The 23,064-nt window shown below is 42.8% G+C and overlaps 1 protein-coding gene across 3 annotated transcripts in view; it reads right to left on the minus strand.

Annotated features, from left to right (window-relative positions):
* Positions 1 to 23,064, minus strand: part of sec24b (SEC24 homolog B, COPII coat complex component) — a 46,213-nt gene that overhangs the window by 19,551 nt on the left and 3,598 nt on the right. Inside the window, exons 3-15 of one of the 3 annotated variants that reach the window (XM_083785852.1) lie at positions 20,649 to 20,795; positions 15,073 to 15,216; positions 13,916 to 13,999; positions 12,496 to 12,659; positions 11,220 to 11,404; positions 8,472 to 8,574; positions 7,983 to 8,109; positions 7,329 to 7,438; positions 5,930 to 6,042; positions 4,240 to 4,358; positions 2,506 to 2,561; positions 1,872 to 2,078; positions 25 to 148 (exon numbers count right to left, since the gene is read on the minus strand). In XM_083785852.1, coding sequence (XP_083641978.1) covers positions 25 to 148; positions 1,872 to 2,078; positions 2,506 to 2,561; positions 4,240 to 4,358; positions 5,930 to 6,042; positions 7,329 to 7,438; positions 7,983 to 8,109; positions 8,472 to 8,574; positions 11,220 to 11,404; positions 12,496 to 12,659; positions 13,916 to 13,999; positions 15,073 to 15,216; positions 20,649 to 20,795 — 1,683 coding nt within the window. The remainder of the gene's footprint in view (positions 1 to 24; positions 149 to 1,871; positions 2,079 to 2,505; positions 2,562 to 4,239; positions 4,359 to 5,929; positions 6,043 to 7,328; positions 7,439 to 7,982; positions 8,110 to 8,471; positions 8,575 to 11,219; positions 11,405 to 12,495; positions 12,660 to 13,915; positions 14,000 to 15,072; positions 15,217 to 20,648; positions 20,796 to 23,064) is intronic. The other 2 variants (XM_083785854.1, XM_083785853.1) reach the window with 2 other exon arrangements.

A 23,064-nucleotide genomic window follows, 5' to 3' on the forward strand; every position in this document is an offset into this window, starting at 1 on the left:
ATTTAGGAGAGTTGCATTTCTTACCCAGCGAAGCCAGGTCAGCATACTGGGAGCTGAGCAGGAAGAGGTCCACTCCTATCTGTAGACCTGAGCAGTCCAGAGCCAACATCTTATAGAAGTCTGTGGCTGGACCCAGGTGCTGAACACTCTGGAATTGACAACAACACAACTCAGAGCATGTGTTTTCCCAAATTCAGCTTTTATTTTCCCCATACAACATAATTGTCTTTGAGGGCCTGCTGTGATTTGAATAATAATACTGATACGGACAGTTGTCTGCCTCGATCATCACACGCTCCATTAATGCAAATATGCATCTGACCGTCATTTGTTTGTACATCACATAAACAGAGCGTCGCAGTGCCGCCCCTGACGAGGGCCCAGGAAATAATTCCCCGTTCATTTTCCCCATAGACTTACGCCGCAGACAAGGCCAACTCTTGTTGTGACAAATCATGACAATAAACACAATGTATTGGGCAGATCAAATAATTAGAAAGAAGAAAAAACATTGTGTTTATTGTCATGATTTGTCACAACAAGAGTTTGCTTTGTCCGCGGTGTAAACGTCTTTAAATAAATACTTTTTGAAAAGTCTATGGGGAAAATGAACGGAGAATTATTTCCTGGGCCCTCGTCGTTCTATAAACGACAGATGATAATAAATTATGGTCCTGGGAACATTTTCCTCACGTTTTAGGCCATGACTGTTTCATGTCTAAGTCATGATGTCACGCTTAGTAAATCAACCAAGTATTGGCAAGAGTAGAAATGTAAGATTTCCAATTCCAATGAATACCAATAACTATTATAAACACAGGTTTTTATAGAAGGCTTCTTCCTGGCTCAGAATGGGCCTACGAACAACAGTAAGCATGATTTGTACGTGTACGCTTCACAACTATGCGCAACAGTCAACCCATTCTGACCGGGCACCCATTTTGGTGTCGGCATCATGTTATGCTTTATCTATTGAAAAATAGCAGATCTACAAGCTCATATCGCGCCACCGAGTGGCGTGATACGAGCTTGTAGGTCTGCTATTTTTTGAAAAATCGAAGAACGACTGACATTTTTTAGAATCTGATCTCAGGTCAGAATGGGTTAATCAGACCAGTGTGTGTCCAGTGGAAACCTCGTATGAATCTGATCTCAGGTCAGAATGGGTTAAAGTGTTACTTTAGTTGTAGCCCGGCCTAGCCTGTGTGGTGTCTGGTCTAGAGGGTGTGGTTTCTGGTCTAGAGGGGCGGGTGCCGGGCGGTGGATCCTATTGGTTCGCCGATCCTATTTCAAGGGGGAGTGGTTAATCCAGGCTAACTGGCTACATTCCTAGTGATTGATTTGTTGACGAGCAAATAACAGCTAAGTTCATCTTACTTGGGCACCAAGGATGTAATTAAGTCAACACAACAGGCTTTAGTAAAAAAAATATATATATGTCACAGAATTAATAAACTGTAGTCTACTTATCAGTCAATATTGATCAGGGGGGCAGTCAGACAGATATTTTGTGAAGCCTGAAACTCCTGAAAGTTAATATAATGGCCAGTTGTGGCGCTGTCACTGGACCCAAAAAAACCCATAGCCCCATAGAAGTCCATGCATTTGGGCCCAACTTCACCTAGACTGTATTACCTTAATAAACATGGTCATGAATACTTTCTGCTTCCAGTCACTAGTTTAAAGTCTCATTTCTAATGTCATAATATTCTTTTTGGAAAATGATGGTCCCATGGCGACTTACAGTGCAGGAATAACAGGCTTCATTTTACGTCCATGTTAGACCCGGGGAACACTTTGTCCATATTTTTTACAGTCTATGATATTGATCGATAAAACCAACCAATCAATCCGTATTCAATGTGCCATACCTTAGTGCTGGACCTCTGGTTAGGGTCTTCTCTGGACTGCAGCAGGCCGGCCCCCAGCGTTGGCAGCTGGGTCTGGAACACAGAGACTCGGCCCCCGGTGGGAGACATGAGCTTGTATGCGGCCTGCAGCGCAGGGCCCAGAGCACTGTGGGTCTCCATGCTATGACTGAACATGGCTGGGAGGGAGAGCAACAGGTCCTTCACCAGCTGGTGAACGGTCAGGGGCGGAAGGGAGGGAAGGGAGTGGCAGAAGATGAGAGCAGGAGAAACAACGGCAAGTAGGAAAAAGGATGAGAATGAGAAATGGAGGGAAAGAGGTGATGGTTGAGGAGTGAAGGAGAGGGCCATGGTAGAAGAAGGTGGGTGGAGTAGGGAGCAGGACAGAGGAGATGACAGTCAAAGAAAGGAGGGGGGGGGGGGGCAATGACAGGTGAAACAGGGAAGAGAGAGAGAGGAAAGGAGGGTGGGGGGGGGGCAATGACAGGTGAAACAGGGAAGAGAGAGAGGTAAACAAAGTGAGGTGAGTGAAGTTGCACAATATGAACCAAATACAATCACAATAAACACGAAGGCTGCCATTTTTACATTTACACAAACACACAACACACAACGAAGACACACAAGCCCTACCTACCTCTTTGCTTTCCTTTAGATTGACCATTAGACTGTCATAAGATGGAATGAACACATCTGAAAAACATGAAAGAATATATATTAAGATGTCTTCAACCGGGGTTAACAAAATTATAGTTCACATGACACCAAAAGTTTTGTAATTTTAAAGAAGAGCACCTCCAGAGGATGACTTATTACTAGTCAATCTCAGAGAAGACAAGCTTAGCAACCATAGCCAAAATACCTGTATTTTGCCTGGTGGTCTCCCCACATACTGTATTTTGCCTGGTGGTCGCCCCACATACCTTTGTTGTACATCTGGGAGTCATTCAGACTCCTTAGTGAACCATCATTCTTCATTAGCAAAGGAATAAATCACGAACTAAGTATTTTAAATGGATTTTCCAGAAATATGTGCTCCATAATTATAGTCATTAACCCATTTTGGGCGGGCACCCCTTTTGGTGTTTTAAACATTATGTTATAATTTAGCTATTGAAAAATAGCAGATCTACAAGCTCATATCGCGCCACCGAGTGGCGCGATACGAGCTTGTAGGTCTGCTATTTTTGAAAAATTGTGAAAATGTGCCTCAAATTTTTTTCAGAACGAACGTTTTTAACTAAAATCTTTGCTTCTGGAGAGGTCCCTGGAACAACATATTTTCAGATGGGGGGTCGGTGGCCAATTACATATCATTTTTGGGGTCCTTGACATGAAATATTGAGTGATATAGGCCTAGAAACATAGGTATTTCAGAAAACTCAGGATTTAGAAGGCTTTTTTTTTTTTTTATGTCAGGCCTAAATGGGTTAATGAATGCCTAGTCAGAAGTAATAAATCATGCCACCATCCACGTCCTGGTATTCAAGTGTGGTAATCACATCAAGTAGTCCAGAAGTTTCATAAGTATAGGAGCCACCAGTCGAATGCTTCACTGGTGGCTGGTAATTTAAATGGTCAAGCAGCCATTATGGAAGGTCGACTCATAACCCTAATGTGGTCATATTTACTTCAATTATTGTACAGCATGGCTCTTGTAGGAGGCTAGCCGTCTACAAATGGGCATGTCTTTTTCTCAGTCTGTCCGGGCCTAAAAGTTCTTAATGCATTCTGCCAGTAGACCAGGGAAGTATCGCCATGCATTTGTTATCCCGCCAGGGCAGGCCGTTACGCCGATAGCAAGGATTACGTTTTCAGTCCCTTGAGTCCGTCTGTGAACAGCTAACCTCGGGACCCATCGGTAGACCAAGGAAGCAGAACACTTTTCACATCGTGCCAACAGGCTGCTTAACATTTTGCCCTATAACTCTTGAACTGTGCGTTATAAATCGTACATTGATTTGTTAATGTTCGCAGCTTCTCCGTCTTTTAATAATGCCTGCCCTGTCATTAGCAACACTTTGCTAGGGATTCTAAGCTACCAGCTTGCATCACTTCACTTGTGGCCACCAGTCGACCTGGTGTAAATACCTCTGGACAGTATGATGTTCAGTTATTCCACCTCCTTCAACTGAATCTACCAAACACTCCAGGATATATCCTTAAATTGTTACTTAAACTCGCATCACCAGGTTTTCCATAGTTCCATAGTAAGTATGGAAAGCTTGGTTTCTATCCACTGCTCAGATCCAGTATAGAGCCTGCCTACTGTGTCTGTTAATTTACAAACACACACACCTGGGTCAATTACTCGACTGGTTCTGCAGGACTGAATGCCGCTGTTTTAGTAGTTCAGATAATGGACACGTACCATCGATGTCTGAGACCACCAGCATCTGTGGCCGTGACAGGCCGTCCTGGAGGTTGTAGAAGTGGATGGTGCTGTCGAACGTCAGGAACCCCACCCTGGTCCGCGTATCCCCAGGCAACCTGAGATTCACACAACACCACGGTGTAAGGCTTACTTACAACACTGGTTCAACCTCTGAGCCACTACCGCCCCTCTCTCTCAGCTAAGGGGTCCTTGGTAGGGTCCCGATCACATTCATTTCAAATGATCAGAATCGGATTTGGAGCAAAACAACAGGATCGGGACATCCAATATTTATCCTTAGCATGATTTTGGATGTTGTTTAAAAAAAAGAAAATCGGATAAGTGTTAAAAAAAAAGAAAATCGGATGAGGAAAAATCGGTATCGGCAGATACTCAAAATCAAATGATTGGTATCGGATCAGAATCAAAAAAACATTCCTAGTCCTTGGTATAAAAAATGTTGAGGACCCCCTGTGCCAGAGCACCCATTTTCTTCATAGATCTAGAATCTTAATATGGCTCTCAAAGTGCACCAGATTGGTGCATTTTCCTTTAAAGTGTTTTTTTCGGGGCGAGCCTGCCGGCCTGCCCCGCACCCGAGAGGGTCGAAGGTCCAACCACTACAGTCTCAAAACTGTATTTTTATAGACTGCATTATAGTGAACTTTATCCTAACTGAAAAAGTATTGACTTCAGTTCAGAGTGTGGTTAAGATGGGGAGAGGAAGAGAGGTAGGACGATGTCCAGACAACAGGATTGCAGGCCAGCTTTCTGTCGCAGCCTGTTCTGTGGTGAGGGGGACAGAGGAGATGATGAGGGGGTCAGAGGAGATGAAATATCTCCCTGAGAAACAGACCTGACAGGCATTTAGAACCAGTGCTTCGGTCGTTTCCTTCCACATTATATACTGTAGTGGACTTAGTGCATCGTCCAACCCTCTTTATACGTGTTCCTTTACTGAGACAGACTGTAGGACGGCTGAGAGGGGTTGGGACAGCGGGTAGGATTCACCTCTAGGGTCAGTTTGGAGTTTGCGTAGGTTTGGAGGGAAGAGTGTGTTAATCCCTTATGGCAAATCTTCGATCAATAATATCAAGTAAGTAAAGTTAGGTTAGTAATCTAACTAGAAAGATGTAATCCTGTAATCAATAATATCAAGTAAGTAAAGTTAGGTTAGTAATCTAACTAGAAAGATGTAATCCTGTAATCAATAATATCAAGTAAGTAAAGTTAGGTTAGTAATCTAACTAGAAAGATGTAATCCTGTAATCAATAATATCAAGTAAGTAAAGTTAGGTTAGTAATCTAACTAGAAAGATGTAATCCTGTAATCAATAATATCAAGTAAGTAAAGTTAGGTTAGTAATCTAACTAGAAAGATGTAATCCTGCAGAATTGCGAGTGTGGTTGCCTATCTCTATAGGAGACCGCACTATTATAGGAAACCACCTCATCTGATTGGACGGTATAGGGTGCGTGGGTATGCCACCCACCCTATACCGTCCTATCAGGTGAGGGCAAAGCGCACCAAAGCCTTGGGAAGAGTTCCGAATCGCTGGCCAATCGGAGGGGAGAATAGAGAGTTATTGAACGATTTAAACGTTTTTAAACGAAATCAACCAGAGGAACCAATGAATAAATGTAAACATATGTAAGGAATACACTGCTAGCAGAGTGCCACACTTACTTTTCTAGGTTTTCCAGTAATGTTTCACAGAAGTACTTCAGATATCCAGCCTCCACAGCATTGTGAGACACGTCCAACACAAACAGGTACACCGCTGGAGGAGGGGGCCTCAACTGAGAAAACACACACACACACACACACACACACACACACACACACACACACACACACACACATAGCAGAATATTTTTGCTGTCTGGAAGAAACCACCCACCTCCAAAATGTTCATTTTTCGGAAGATGAGAAAACATTGGTTCAATATTTTTGAGCGGCGGTAGCCCCTCCTATATACAGCTTTTGTCCCCACACGTCTCATATTTGCCATTGACAATGAAAGGAGAAATTAGGTCAAATGTCCGTCAAATATGACGTACATTTGTGGCAACACAAACATTAAATGCCATTGACAATGAAGGGAAAATTCATATGCAGACGAGCAAATCGACTAACCAACCACACAAATTCAGTTGTTCATGAGAGATGATGTACCGGGGTATTATTTTATTCCTATATACAGCTTGGTTGGTCTTGTTTGTGTCTGTCCACAAACATTGTCCTACACAAACATAAATTCCCGTTGACAATGAATAGATTACTTCATAGTGTCTGAGGGACTCTGAGCAAATAGACAGTGTCTATTTTACGTCATGATGATGTACGATGATAAGAGCGCCCCGGTTGTCTTTACAGATAAACAAGCCCAAAGTAACAGCTTGAACAGATCTGCAAGCTCACAACATTAAATATAAGGCATTAAAGCTAAATCTGACTTGCCTAAGCCTGCAGTGCAGATACCCCGTTATGTATTTTTCAGAATAGACACAATTATTATAATTATTTAATACAGCATGAGATCGCATCGGTAATATCGGTTATCGGCCATAACAGAAATGTATTATATCCGATATAACGATATGGGCCAAACTGTCTCATGGGCACATACCATGGCATTTTACTAATTAAACGAGCCACACTTTTGTTTATTCTCACTCACTGTATGCCACACAACTGTGTGACCGGCACTCCCTCTAGTGGACAGACTAATTAAATGTTCAAAACTTAAGAGAGGAGAGCTCACCGTGTAGTCCGAGGAGGAGAGAGGAGAGGAGAAAGAGAGGAGAGGAGAGGAAAGGAGAAAGAGAGGAGGGGAGGAGGGGGAGGGGAGGGGAGGAGAAAGAGAGGAGAGGAGAGGAGAAAGAGAGGAGAGGAGAGGAGAGGAGAGGAGAGGAGAGGAGAGGAGAGGAGAGGAGAGGAGAGGAGAGGAGAGGAGAGGAGAGGAGAGGAGAGGAGAGGAGAGGAGAGGAGAGGAGAGGAGAGGAGAGGAGAGGAGAGGAGAGGAGAGGAGAGGAGAGGAGAGGAGAGGAGAGGAGAGGAGAGGAGAGGAGAGGAGAGAGCTCACCGTGTAGTCCGAGGAGGCGATAAACTCCACAGTAGAGTTCTGGACCTCGGGTCTCTTGTGTGGCTCACCATAACAGCGGGTCACGGGGTTGTACATGAACTCATCTGGCACTGAGACAGAGGGGAAATGACACAATGTTTAACCCATTCTGACCTGAGGACCATTCTAAACCCTGACAGTTTTCAGAAATATTTCTGGCGGTCGTTCTCAAACATTTTCACGTCAAGGACTCTCAAAAATATATGTAATTGGCTGCCGACCCCCTTCTGAAAATATGTTGTTCCAGGGACAGCCCCGTGGGTAAATATTTGAGTTAAAAAAGAATATATAAATTTTCACAATTTTTCTAAAATAGCAGATCTACAAGCTTGTAGCGCGGCACTCGGGGCAGTGCTATGAGCTTGTAGATCTAAAATCTTATATTTAGTCGACTAAAACTAGACTAACACTAAAACATTCCAGGTGACTAAAATGTGACTAAAACTAAATTAAAACTATTCTATAAGAGACTATGACTAAATCAAAACACTGACTGAGATATCTGATTTAAATTAGGGTGGTAAAGAGATGTTGGACAATTTATTTCAATACATAATATAAGCAAATTAATGAATGAGTGGGCGGGTGCCTATTCTATGAGATGGTGGGTCGTACCATCGTTTATCCTGTAGCAGAGGTTACACTTCCACCGGCGCTGGTCCAGGAAGGAGACAAAGGGATTGATGTATGTTCGGCACGAGCGACAGCGAACGATGGTGCTTGACGTGATCACCGGTAAGTTCTGCAAAAAGGGATAGATGACATTGTGAGTCTTACTGTATGGACCCAAGCATTTCCTATTGCATGGTTTGTGTTTTGAGTTCACCTCATGATCCCCGAAACACATGACATGAGGGAAAGATATTTTTCTGTTCATCTCTAAAGGCGAAGGCTTTGTTTGTGTTCCCCCAGGAAATGTGGCTGGATTGTGGGCAACTGTAACCATTTTCCTGACCTACTTTTCTGTCATGTGCCTGTAACTGCTAATCCTAAGGGTTTCTTGTAAACTTTTGCCAGCTTCCTTGTACATCTCTATTTTTTAACCAACATATAATTTGGCTCCCAACATGGATGAGGGTTGGAGAGTCAGTCAGTGGGTCTTACCTGGAGGTCTCTGAAGGGGTGGAGCAGCAGTCCCAGGGGAAGCCTGGCCTTGTTGAGCAGTGTCTGCGTCTGGGGAACACTGGTCAGGGTACACCTGAACGTACTGTGGAACAGAGACAATGCAAGGATTTTCAAATGTGACCCAACTATCATATTCCTCATAAGAATTACTTCACTTTCACCAGGCATTTAAAGACGGTTTTCACACTTTTAGGCCCTCATTTATCAACCGTGCGTACGCCAAAATATGTGTGCGCGCCAAAATTACAGAAATTTTCGGCATTTACCATTTACGCCAAAGCTTAAAATTGAACTTGAGTAGGACAAAAAGTCACGTCTGGTCGGGAGCTGTCGTACGCTTTGTCCTCGGCTGTTTTTCTGTCGTACACAAGCGGAGCAGCATTGTCTGAACTGCTGACACAGGCATCTAAGCATACGTTTTCACTCCTAAAATGTTAATATAAAACTATGTATATACACGTGTAAAAAAAAGAAAAAGAGATTTCCAACTTTACAAGTAATTAAATTCGCGAAATTAAAAACAATATAACATGTTTACAATGTATTAGTTTGTGCTTAATCTAACAGTGCTTTACTGGCCTTGTTATGCGAGCGCACTTGTGAGATGATTTGGGAGCGCATGCGGCATGACATCAGATGCCTATATCACTGTACTGTCTGTGAGGGATATTATTTAAAAAAAGGCATAAATGGACTGCACGCCTTTATTTCCAAGTGACAATGACAAGCATACAGCTTGCCTATTTGCAATTGTAGCAGGCTATAGGCGTAAGGGGCTTAATCATTCACCATTTAAATAAGTGCTTTGACAGTTCAGATAAAAGCGAGATAATTTTAGGGGGTCTGGAGGACGGGACCGCGGCGTGCGTCGCCAACACATATCAGCACACATGCAAGCGGCAAGCCTTCATCCATATGTTTATGATTCGTTCATCAATGATCGAATCACTACAACGTTGATTATGACTGCCTTGACGACATGCAGGCATCACTGACACTCACCCACAGGACTTATCACAGCAGTGCGCAGTCTCACGCCTTCGCCGTGCACTACGCACGAATGGGTAAAATTAATATAGGCCAGCCTACAAACGTATTCCATTCATGGCGATGCGATGTCGATGTGTCATGTATGTGCGTGCGTGCGTGACAGCAATGCAAGCGAGGTGAGAGGGAAACAGACAGGGTAGGCCTACAACTTTATTTAATTCATGCAGGTGTTCGTTCTTTATTTATTTAATAACACACCAGTTAGTTGGGCAGGGCTTGCAAGTTGCGTGTGCGTGCGTCTGTGTATGAGAGAGGGGGGTGAGGCGGGCAGCAAGGCACGGGAGAACCTTTTTTTTCTCCTGTGACCAGGGTTTCCAGGACGTGCATGTGTTCATGTCGCAAAAACGAGGGCGAGGCTTGATTTCATAGGGTGTGCCAGATAGATTTCAGCCGTCACATTTATTAACGTCAGAACGAAATTAAGGAAGGATCAGCTGTTTGCGATCACTTTATAAATGCCGTGGCGACGTGGGTGTACTACGAAACCTGCACTCGAATCTGTGGCAGATTCATATCTACTGTACTGTACTGTAGCTCTCCTCCTTGGCCTCTGTAAGCTGATGTTGATTACAGAACTACTAGGTTTTTAGTCTCATTCAAGATGACACAGGCAGTGTATTACTAGTTTCAAACGTAATACTTTCAGCGCCATTGCCGAAGGTCTTTGTCAATTGAAGCCTAATTTTGATACCGACGCTTAACGCCATTGACGAAGACCTTTGTCAATTGCGCTTTTATAGTGCATGCGATGGATCGAGCCATAATGCTCCTTATGTTAGCCGGTTAGCTTGCTGTGGATCGTCCATCTTAGATCGTCATCGCCATAATAATCCATTCTATCCGTTTCTTTCAATCGCCTGTATCTCCTATTCCTTGTCCCAGATGGCAGTTTGGTCAAAACAGCGTTTCTTTGATGGCACAGAGACGGCGATGTGGAGCTCTCCAGTGCTCCGGCATAGATCGATCATGTAAACAAAGGTTGTCTCGGCTCCGTCTAGCTGGCTGGGATAATCCACTTCCGGTCGACTGAAAATGTGGCTTTTCAAAATAAGAGCTCGACTGGAAAGAATGCTGGCGTGAATTAGGTCCTAATTTTTCAATAAATGATAACGCTAAATGTGTTTTAATTAGCATGCTAAAATATGTATCTGAAAACATTATAGGTTAGAAATAAGACAAAAATCAGCATACTGGCCGACTGTCTGGCTCGTAAACAAACTCCATGCACCGCACGTGCATGTGGCGATTTTCCGTTTCAGACTCAAACTTCAAAATAAAATGACCGAAATAGCCATTGCACTACGTCTTTATGGCTTTCATGGCCAGAATGGGAGACTTTTAAGATACAAGTAAAGATGATCATATAACCATAGAAAGGTCATTGCTCATTGGCCGCTGCAATTCATTGGAGCGACCTGTCTCGCAATGAGGGCGGAAGTGATGCCCATATATAGAGTTATATGGACATGAGCGTCATGGTGGCCTCCAGTCACCTGACTCACGTCCCTTCCTTTAATTACGTTCTTTGGCACCAACACGGAAGCTTGCCCTTGCTTGAGAGCATTCACCCCCAGAGCCGGAAGAGACGTCTGTCTACCTTTCTATGTCTATGGATATAACTGCCCCCCCCTGAAAAATAATACTACGCGGTAGTATGCCAGCGAACGCTCAACTCACTGTGGGTTGCAGTTGACCTTCTTGAGCTCGGGGCTGAGGTTGGGCTCAGGGGCTTCCAGGGGTCTGTTGGGCAGCAGGCTCCTCTCGTGCAGCAGGTTCACCGGCATCAGGGCCTCCATCTCCAACTCTGGCACGCCACTGAGGCCTCCGAGGGCCGCTGACAGCGTGGACAGGTTAGGGAATGGCTGGGGAGGGGGAGAAAGAATAGAAACCTGAACTCCCTGTGGATTCATTAACTAGCAGAGAGGCACTATAGCAAGAACCCTGCAACCATTGATAAAGACAATGCCAAATATAAATAATATATAAAATATATAAAAAAAAGAAAAATCACACCCGTGTCAAGTTATCATCGTACATTATCATGCATCATCTCATTCCGGCCAATCATAATTTGCGTTCTCACCTTCGTCATCAATGTTTGTGTTACGCAATGTTTGTGTTTACACTATGACGTAAAATTTGACGTAATTTGACTATGACTATGACACAATTTGGGAAGGTGACAATTGGCCAATCCAAAATGTAGGTACCGGTACATAAAATGGGGCATTATATACTGTAGCTGTTGCTTTATATACACTATATATCTTTGGCCCAGCTTTGACGGTTTGTGTGAACACAAACATTGGCTGATGTGATGATTGGCTGTGGCTGATCACCCCATAGCGATGATTTGATTGGCTGAGAAAAGTCAATATTGAAGATAAAAGTGATTGGCTGGAATGAGATCTGTGATGATTTTATTGGCCGAGCGCGGAATGTGACGTATGATGCTGTATGCTGATACCCCTCACTTCACACGTGTGATTTTTGAGGGGTGCCTCCTATATTCAGCTATTAGTGTAGACTTTCGTCTAACACAAACATTAAATTCCTATTAACAATGGATGGACAATTTTACGTCATAGTGTCTGAGCAAATAGACATGTTATGTCATGATGTACGATGACAAGAGCACCCCTCACTTCACACGGGTGTGATTTTATATAGTATATTATAATTTAGGCATTTGGCAGACACTCTTAATCCACAGCGACTTAACAGTAAGCAAGGTAAAACATGCATCAAATGCATAGAAACAAAGTAAGAGATGCCCCTGAAAATGTTCTTCATTAACCTGAACCACTAAATATAGCATTAGCAAGGTTTGTGTCTCTCTTCCATGTGATTTCAGGGGCATGTTGAGCATGTTAAAAGGCGTGTCGCATTACAATACATTGTTAGTTTGTACATTTGTGTTATCTATAGACCATTGTAATCAATCAGGCTTTACCTGGGAATACTGCTGGTAGCTGGATTGGCCGTAGTCTTCGTGTGAAGGGGAGGAGTCGACGTGGGAGACGGGCCGCTGCTGATAGGTGGGCTGCATAACGGGGTACCCGTAGCTACTGTAGGGCGGGGCCTGGTTGGACATGTCATTGGAGGGAGGCATGGAGTCTGGAGGGACAGAGTGTGTGTGTTGTAGGACAGAAGGGAGAGGGAGAGAATGAATGACAGCAGGAGAGAGAGATAGAGAGGTCATTTAGAACAGTGGTTCCAAAAGTGTGGTCCTTAAAGGGCCACTTCACCCCAATTTCAACCAGATATAATGTTTGGGAGTCAATAAACACTTTCCTGGGGGTTTTATGTGGGTTTTTAGAGTATTTTAGAGTGTCCATGGGCTCCATGATGTCATGGACACAGGCCTCTCTTCCTTCCTGGACTACAATCCCCATAATGCTTTGGTCCACTGCTCCTCCTTGTGGATAGGGGGAGGGCTGTCTTATTGAGACAACATGTAGTCCAGGAAGGAAGTGAGCCCTGTGTCCATGACATCATGGATATTACCCACATAAAAACCCCAGGAAAGTATTTCTTGTCTCCCAAACATCATTAAAATAAGATCTGGTTGCAAAAGGGGTGAGTGGCCCTTTATAGGAGTTCCAGGGGGTCCCCAGCTAGTTAGGAACCAAATGGACCCTTATGGGTCTGTAACTCAGAGTATAGAAATGGTGGGTCTGTAACTCAGAGAGTATAGAAATGGAACCAAATGAAACCGTTAGGGTCCATTTGGTTCCATTTCTACACTGTCGGAGTTAAATTTAATTACTTAATTAATTTTACAATATAAATTGGGGTCTCAGAGATATAAATGACATTAAGTGTCAAGGTTTCTTTATTTTGTCTCCCAAATGGGGGTCCGTAGACTAATGCATGTCAAACTTGGGGTCCTTGAAATTCAACGGGTTGAGAATCTCTGCTAGAGCCGTAAACATCTTCTCTTATGGGGGGTCCCTGGCATATATTTTCAAGTGGGGGTCTGTGGGCTAATTAGTGTCAATTTGGGGGTCCTGGATATAAAAAAGTAATTTAGAATCTGCTGGAGCCTCAGTCTACTAACTAATAATGTGATATTCACACGTGCAAGACATGAGTTTGAGTATTTAACAAATATGAACAGTCTCTCTGTGTGAAATGACATTCATACCAGAAAGCATGCGCATATTCACTCACACACACACACACACACACACACACACACACACACACACACACACACACACACACACACACACACACACACACACACACACACACACACACACACACACACACATGGAGATGATGTGTGTGCAAGGAACATAACATGTTTAGTGAATGGAGCATTGTTATGTTGCGGTATTATATTTGCACTGCATGACTGGAGAGTGCACCTGGGTATGGGCTGCCTCCTTCTAAAGAGTCATAGCTGTTAGGCACCGGAGAGGCACTACCAGTAGTAGAGGAGGACGTACCACCTGAGAGAGAGAGAGAGAGAGAGAGAGAGAGAGAGGTTAACAGAATAAAATGATGAGCATGGCAGCAGTGGAAGAAGTCAATCGGAAGGAAGGAGAGATGTGAGATGATAAAAAGGAAGGAAAAAGGAGGGGAGGTAAGCACAACAAGTACTGTAAGGCAAAACAAAGAGCAACTTTCAGTCATTTGAACTGAACATAAACTCTGTGTATGTCCTCTGTCACTTGTATTCATACGCACACTTCTGTCCCCTCACCTCAAATTACAAACACAGTATGCGCGCACACACTTGAATGAGTCAGTTAATCTACTGGGGCCACATGGCGTAGTATAGCGCTTGTTCATTGGTAAGAGTGGGATCCAATTATGTCATGCTAAATCTGACCAACCAACAGGCAACCCTGCTGGATTATCTCCTGTGTGGACATTAGGCTACGAGGACAGACAAGACAAAAGCCTCGAGGTTGCAGACATTAGGAGTGAAACCATACGAATGGCTTTCAAAAGAACACCAAGGTGCCACATTTACACCAGTGGTTCCCAAATGGTGTGCCATGAGACAAGTCCAGATAAGATGTGCCTCTGGACTTGTATACAACCATACAAAAAGTTAAGAATATACTTTTTACTACAGTATACTACTTTGTGTGACCTCAGGCTCAAAGCACCAAGCATCACTTTCCCAATACAGAGGGAAATTGTGGGCCGGGCCGGGCAACAAATAAACTAGAAATGAATTGCTTGTTGGTAATTAAAGTGCACTGCAGCAGAAGACAGATCATTGCCCAGAGCTTTACTGGGTGACTTAGCAAGGAGGCACCGAGACACATGCTAAGTGAAGAATGGAATGCCCACTCGTGCATTACAATCCCACAAAAATACAAAAAGTATTGGGGGTCAACAGATGGATAGACACGGATACAGATGAGATATGAATGTCAGTGATCGCAGGTGCTCGCGTGTGTCAAGAGTGGGGATGTAAATACAATATAAAAAGTAAACAGAAAGTGCAAGCGTGGTGTTGGAAAGACAGGGTGACGGGGCAGTGGTGGGGTGGTACAAAGCTAAAGCAGACCTGCTTCCTCATCCTCATCGTCATCATCGTCATCATCCTCGGAGCTGGATGGCGAGGGGGGGGCTGCTGCCGCCGCCTGGGCCGAGGCGCTGCCAGCAAAGCCTGAGCTAGCTCCGCTATTAGCAACATATCCGTACTGCAGGCCTGTTGGGGAGAGGGTGGGGGGTGGAAGAGGTACAGAACACATGGTGTGTGAGGAGTGAAGTGACGTGGCGAAGTCAGTACACAGGGAGCACCTGGGGGGCTGCAACACCCAGAACAGAGTGTTGTGAGTCTGTCAAATGGCAGTGTTATTCAACACGTGCTACAGTTTATTTAGGATGGAGGATCGTCTGGCTGGTCACATGCATGTAGATCTGCGTGAAAAGGAGCAAAAGGTGTGTTTGGTCAGCAGACTCAGCACACCTGTGAGCATGACAATAATTCCCACAGTCGGGTCTACAAACGCAGCTGAGGAACTGCACATCTAAAAATGAGACAGACCAAGATGTTCCTTTTAACACAGCCACAACAGACAAGACAAAAAAACAGGTGTTGGAGCATAAAGATTATACTGTAGTTGTACTGTACCAACTTGCTCAACCTTTAGTACAGGAAAACTCAGTGTAGTACAGGATTTCTACAGTGTATAACCAAATGTTTAAGTTAAAAGTGTAATGTAAGGCAGTATTAATAAATGGTAGGTTTATGAATTATAACCAAGTGATCTGTATTTGTACAGATTTCACGAGTATGTGTAGAGAAGAGATTAGAGAATACTCTTTAATAAGAGAGCAAAGTTGCTTTCAAATCTATTACTCGTTGGTCCAAAGTCCAAACTAATCTTTATTGGCTGCATGCCCGCATTGCCCGCCTCCATCCCACACTGCTGCAGAGACACTCATCCATGCCTTCATCACATCCAGACTCGACTACTGCAAGGTGTCACCTTTAAAGTTCTCAAAAAACTTCAAAACTCTGCTGCCCGCCTCCTCACTAGAACCCGATCCAGAGACCACATAACCCCAGTCCTTCATGGACTGGGGTTCACTGGCTCAATGGCTCCCAGTCAAACACAGAATAGATTTCAAAATACTGATCACCTTCACCACCTATAGACCGATTCAGAAACGGGTCTCATGGTCACAGGCAACGTATTTCCTGTAGGCGGAGACGACATATCTGCTGTTTAAACCCGCACCTCTTCTACTACAGTGAATGGAAAAGTGACTGATGTTAGTCTGCCTCAAACGTTACTCTTTTACCTGCTTTTTACTAACACTAACATTACAAAGATGCTCCAGAACATCGGGATGAACCTGTGTAGTTTATGGCTGCTCCAACAGTAGTGGCAACATAAAAAATAAAAACGGAATGTCAAAATATCTACCGCGGTGGCTGAGACCAGAGCCATAGAGTAATGGTTGAAACAAAGCAGTGAAAGGTCCTGAAAGATACATAGCGTCAGTCTTACCCAATACCCAAACTTTCGGTTTTATGAACACAAGGCTGCTGTACTTTATACCTCATACTTTAAATGCTTAGTATGAGGTATAAAGTACAGCAGCCTTGTGTTCCTAAAACAACCAGGCTCCAACACCACGCCTCCTCCCGCTCCCTCAACGCACCTGGGAGACAGGGCTTTCTCAGTTGCAACCCCCCTCCCTTTGGAATTCACTCACACCTCGCATCAAAGCCACCCCCACCCTTGCCCAGTTCAAAAGCCTTTTCAGACTCGCTTTCCCTGCCAATTAAAATCTCCCTTTTTGCCTTTTAGTCTTAGTTTATTTATTTGTTTGTTTTCCCCTTGCTAAATTCTTAGCCTTTTTGAGTGGTGCAACCACTCCAAGGAACAGCAATGTCCGTGTTCACCTATGTGTTGGTTCACCTATGTGACGTTAATGAGCACCAGTATGACTATGAGTACCAGTAGGGGCGCTGTTGTGCCAGAAGCAGAGAGAGACAGACAGTGCTGCACTGTTGCGAGAGAGAGAGAAGGGGGGAGAGAGAGAGAGGGGAGTTGCACCACTCAGTTCACACAGGTGTGATTTTTTACAATTTCTCTCCTAATAAAGTTGTTCATTTTGTTTTGTTGTTAAGTGACTTTGGGTACTAAGAAAAGCACTATATAAATGTCATGTATTATTATTATTATTATGCAACTTGTGGTTGTGTAGGCTATAAGTATACAGTAATAGTATGTGTATGGGCTTTCACATAGTCAACAACTTCAAGCTTTATTACATTACCTACAGTGGTTTAGGTTGATTTTGAAGTGATAGTCTTTAGGCTTGGTGAGAAAATACTCTCGTGTCTATTGTAGGCACATTATATACAGTAAATCATTTTGTTTTAACTGTCAAAAATGTTACCCATTACTAGGCCATTTGATCGTGCTGTGACTAAGTAGGTCATGTGATGTTGTTACATGATTTGTGGAATGTGATGAAGTTCAATCAAACGCTTGAATTTATTTTGCCACTCCAACTCGTTGAGCTTGTTAACCCATTCTGACCTGAGATCAGATTCTAAAAATGTCTATTACATCCTGTCTCCTGACAGTTTCATTATTAACCCATTCTGACCTGAGATCAGATTCTAAAAATGTCTTTGAGCTTGTAGATCTGCTATTTTTCAATAGCTAAAGCATAACGTAATGCTAACACCAAAAGGGGTTCCCGCCCAAAAAGGGTTAAGCCCCTTTCCAAAGGGTGTGTGCGTTATCCTGATTATTGGCATGAGCACGACAGTGATGCCGTAAGGAACCAGGCGGAGAAGAGTTTTGCTAGCATCACCCTCAAGTGGAATTTTGCGATTATACTTATACAACAGTTAAAATAAAACATAAAAATGTATTCATATTGTGGGGCATTTAGTTCTCAAAATAACAACCTTACTACAAGTGTTATCTATACATTATCCTGGAAATATATGGAGTCTGAGTCCCCGTTTACTCAGCCAGCCCAGACCAAGCATGAAGATGCTCGGTCTGTGTGTTCAGTTTTCCCAAACTGAACACACAGAGAAAAACAAAACTTAACTGTTAGCTCAATCTCACTGTAATTAGGATATTGAAATCAGAATTACTATGTCTGCAAACTTCCCATGCAAACTACTAGCCTAGCAACTCTGTCTGATAATTTTTTTATTAGGCGTGCCGTCATGCACGTTTGAAATTGTATTTATTTTTTATTCCACTTGGAACATCACGACTGAGCAGACTGTCCGTGTGCATGTCACTGTTTAAAACAAGGAAATGCTATAATAATAATAATATTATATACACTATTTTGCATGCCTCCCAAAGTGAATTTAATGTACAATGTTTCGCGTTTCGACTTGAAAAGGTCTAAGGTGGCAGACCTTGTTCTCCTCTATGTCTACTTGCCAAAGTCAAACCTTATCTACCTCCAAACAATTCGAAACCGTTATCCATTCTTTCATTTTCTCAAGGCTGGATTACTGTAACGCCGTAAATTGTGGCATCGGCCAATCCGCACTCAGGCGCCTGCAATTAGTTCAAAACGCTGCTGCCTGCCCGCCTTCTCACCGGTACCAAAACATTTGACCACATCACACCAGTCCTAACGTCTCTCAGTACCAAAACATTTGACCACATCACACCAGTCCTAACCTCTCTCCACTGGCTCCCCTATCAAACAAAGGTTATTTTATTTACTTTTAAATCCCTTGACCCATTGTGACCTGAGGCCGATTCTAAAAAAATGTCTTCTAAATTTCTATGTCATTGGTTCTCTACCATTTCATGTCAATACAAGGACCCTCAGAATTAAAATATGTTGTTCCAGGGACCTACCAAAGGCAAAGAGTTGAGTTAAAAATGTTCGCTCTGAAAGAATATATATTCAAAGATTTGCACCACATTTTCACGATTTTTCAAGAAACAGCAGATCTACAAGCCCGTAGCGTGGCCCTCAGTGCTGCGCTATGAGCTTGTAGATCTGCTATTTTTCAAGTATAACATAATGCTTAAAACACCAAAAGGGGTTCCCGCCGAGAATGGGATAATGGCCTGGCTCCCCATATACTGTATGTCCGAAGTCATACAGCCCCAGAGCCACGGAACAACCATTAGAGCTGCTCAATCCATCGAGAAGTCCCTTCTTAAAACTCACCTTTTCTCTCTGGCCTTTAATGTTATCTGATTATTTGAATGGTTACGTTTTCTTGTTGTTTAGGACTCTTGTTAATATACATGCTATGTTTCCTTGTTTTCTTTTCTTATTTGTTTAGATTTTACCATGTTTACTTTTCTACTGTGATTCTGTGAAGCACTTTGGTCAATTTCGGTTGTGTGAAATGTGCTATATAAATAAAGGTTGATTTGATAATGTCACAGACAGGGCCGTTGGTGCAAGCTTCGTCCTCACTCTAAACGGCAACATCTGATTATAGATTGGTCAAAAGATAGGATAATAAAGATGGTCAACTCAACATTTTAGCCACTGCTAAACAACATTTCTGTCTTTTCAAGTTGTGTTAATGTCTGTATCTGCCAGACAGGGCGCAATGCAGTAAAATATACAAATGAAAATATGCTTTGACCAGATGGCTAGTTTTGCATTGGGATGGAAGTGCATTGGATTGCTCAGTAGTCCACATCTGCCACACCCAGACGCGGACAGACTATGTCCCATAGCCTGGAAGGACGACTGTTCTGCAGTCAACTAGTCTGCTGTCCATTGGCAATAGCCCAGGCAGAAATGAGCGACGCCAGAAAGAAATAGCCCATTCTTCATTTTGCTACAATAAAGCGCTAAACAAGGAAACATGTAAATTCAAGAAACCATTTAACGTGCTTGCATTACAGTAAAAGGCCCTTAAAACAAGGCTCCAGACCAGGCAATTCGAAACTGTCCCCCGTAAAATCACTGTATGTGTTTCTTTTCCCTTTTTACCTCCTTTATGATGAATTCCTGTTCCGTTCTTTGGCTATATAGAAGTATCTATTTGTACGTCTCTAAATGTTTTGATGAATTGAACAAGGTGTACCCTCTTGTAAACAAGTGTAATGCTTTATTGGATCGTCCACTCACAGTTAACAGTCTTTGTATTGAGTTGTGCTTGAAATGTACTGTAATTCTTCAAACTGTTAATAAATATTTCAATCAATCAATCAGGAAGTCATTATCAATGAAAGCCATTACCAAACCACAAAACGAAATATTGTGTCACCTATTTCAAGTCATTGGGCCTCATTCATGAAACGTGTGCACAGCCTTGATTTGTGTGCCTTTGTTTAAGTTTGTTACACAGGTGTAACAAAGGATGAATGTCGGTCATTTGTAAATTGAGTCTGTGTGAATCATTTGCATAGTACAACGCCCGATTCAACTCCCTCAACGGCATGTAGAATGGAGCACTATGTGCAACAAGCAGAGGAAAACCTAATTATATCTCTAGTTCAACTACGATGGTAGTTGAACTACTTTGAAACACTTTGCATTGTTAAGTTAGCTTGTAGATCTGGAGTTTTGCAAGTGATTCCCACCTGCAATGGAGCACAAAGCCTACATTTTATACTATATCCAATATGATTGTCACGGTATGCCGTTTGCATCATCGATGCCTTTTACCTTGGTGGTGTCCTGGAGAAGAATGGACAGAAGCTGAGGGGGTCCCTGAGTGGGGTCTGTCTCTATCTGGACCCACACTGCCGTAGGGGTCGTAGGTCACAGAGGCCTGGTGGCTTTGGTCATAGTGTTGGTGACCTGTGGTTTGGGCTGTGGGAAAAGAAGAAGAAAATATAATACAAAATCATGCACTTAATTTAAGCTCTAATCAAGCCCAAAATATTGCATTTTACGCAGCGATGCACATAAAGACATAAAGTGCATGTGCGGATTTCGGCCGGTTTTAGGTAGATTACAATCGGCCATTAGCCAAACGATTAACGATAAATACGTCAATAGCCATAAGGGGGTTAAGATGCGCTGATAGTCTGTGGGCAGATTCACACTGAGTCTGTTTGATTCAAACTGTTCCCGAATACGATTGCCTGGTGCCCGCTGGCCATGATTCACATTGGCCTTGATTCTTCCATACCCGAGTACACTTCATTCAACTGTATTCAATGCTTCCACATTGCATCGATCCGTATCAGAGTACACTTCATTGAACTGTATTCAATGTTTTCACATTGCATCAATCCGTATCCGAGTACACTTCAATCAGTCCCAAGACTACCTCGGTCCCGGGAATGGTTGGGTGATCCGCTCTGGGGAACAGTACGGTATGCACTATGCAGCATTCACACTACCACAACATCTGCCAAGTGGTCCAGTGTGAATCTGCCCTAAGTGCACCTACTCTGCTGGTTCAGGATCAAATCCCACTAAACCCTTCTCTCCTGTGCCTCTCAGCTTTGATATAGAAGGAAAACAGTAAAGTAGGGAGGACAACACAGTCTCCTCTATGGGGAACAGGTTTTAGCAGATTTCATCTTTCACAATCGCTGGTGATTAAGGCACATTGTACATCCTTGTATACTGGTCATCTGTGGTGTCGGTGTCGGTATAAACAAGAGTCCATGAGAAAACTCAAGGTGGCGTATAATGATAGTATGAGAAACTCCAAAAGTGTCATAGCTCCAACTTGCCCTGAAGTGTTAAGAAACATGATGTATAGATGTATATGCAGAGCAATTGAGTCAAACAATGACATCATTACTGCTGTGACTAACCCTGTATACAGTTCGTATAGATTCTCTTCCAGATTGTGGAAGCACTGGCAGACCTGTCTGCATGTTAAGACACTGAAAACCTGTTTATTTATTTTTCTACTGTATGTGATTTATACTGGGTTTTTTTTTATTCCTCTGTAATATGGATCTCCCTGGGTCTGAAATAAATCATTGATTAACTAGCTGTAAAAAAATGAATTTGCAATTTTTGAATTTGCATACAATAAATATAGCAATTATTAAAATAAATAAATGTTGTTTTGCCTAGCCCTCCTTTTTCGAAATGGTGCAGCCGCTTATACTGTGTAATGTATTAGGCGTTTGTGCGGGCAGATGTGTGTGCGCCAATACCATGCGATATGTGTTGCTCATACTAGTACTAATCCAATGTGTAAATTCAAGTCATCTCACCGGGAGAGAGCATCCAGAAACAGTCGACAAATGTACAGTAACAATCATAGCAAATAAGTGGTAATAGGGAGAGTTGTAACTTGTGGTACCACCGTAAACTTGGCTTAGGGAACGAAAGTTTCCGAATACAAATTCCACAATGTGCTGAGCTTCCCTCCCTCCAGACATTATATGAGAAGATGTGTGTAACAGAGTTAAATTGAGTTGTTCATTTGCCCACTATTGAGCAGTACAAGACTTCGTTTTGTTGTTCAAACTAAGATATATAGCACTTTGGTTCACTGCATATCACACTTATATATGTCCTAGTGGTGTTCCCGTAGCTGCCGCTCTGTATGTCCTAGCGGTGTTACCGTAGCTACCTCAGTGGATTCCGTGCTCCTCTGAGGTGAGAGGGTGTGATATTATTTTATGTTTTTGTTATATAGTGTTCATTTCAGCTGTAAATTGAAGCATACAGTGTCTAATATACATATGACGTTGGGTCATTATGATAATATTTATCTGAGTGCAATGAATCTTTTTATAAACAGCTTTTTGATTTATCACGGGGACTAGTGATGACGTCATACAGTGTTAGTCTTTTTGCACGAAAATAAAGTGAGTTGACTTTTTGTGTTGTGTTGCCCACAGACAGTCTGAGGCTATGCAGTGGACCAGTTCCAACAACAAATGTGTTTTATTTGTCTGTTCTTACAGGTATGTGCTATATATATAATGTACCAACTATAGCTTGTTATGTTATATATTTAATTTAATGATTTGATTTTAGTTCTTCTGTAAATGCAAACTCAATGTTGAGCCCAGTATGCTGCTATGGTATTCTCATGTCAATATTGTATTTGGATTTAAGACCTCTTATAATAAAATGGAAACATGTATTAGACAGAGGTTAATGT

This window comes from Protomyctophum parallelum (genome assembly GCF_964188405.1).
Source record: "Protomyctophum parallelum genome assembly, chromosome: 16".
In the NCBI taxonomy this organism is placed as follows: Eukaryota; Metazoa; Chordata; class Actinopteri; order Myctophiformes; family Myctophidae; genus Protomyctophum; species Protomyctophum parallelum.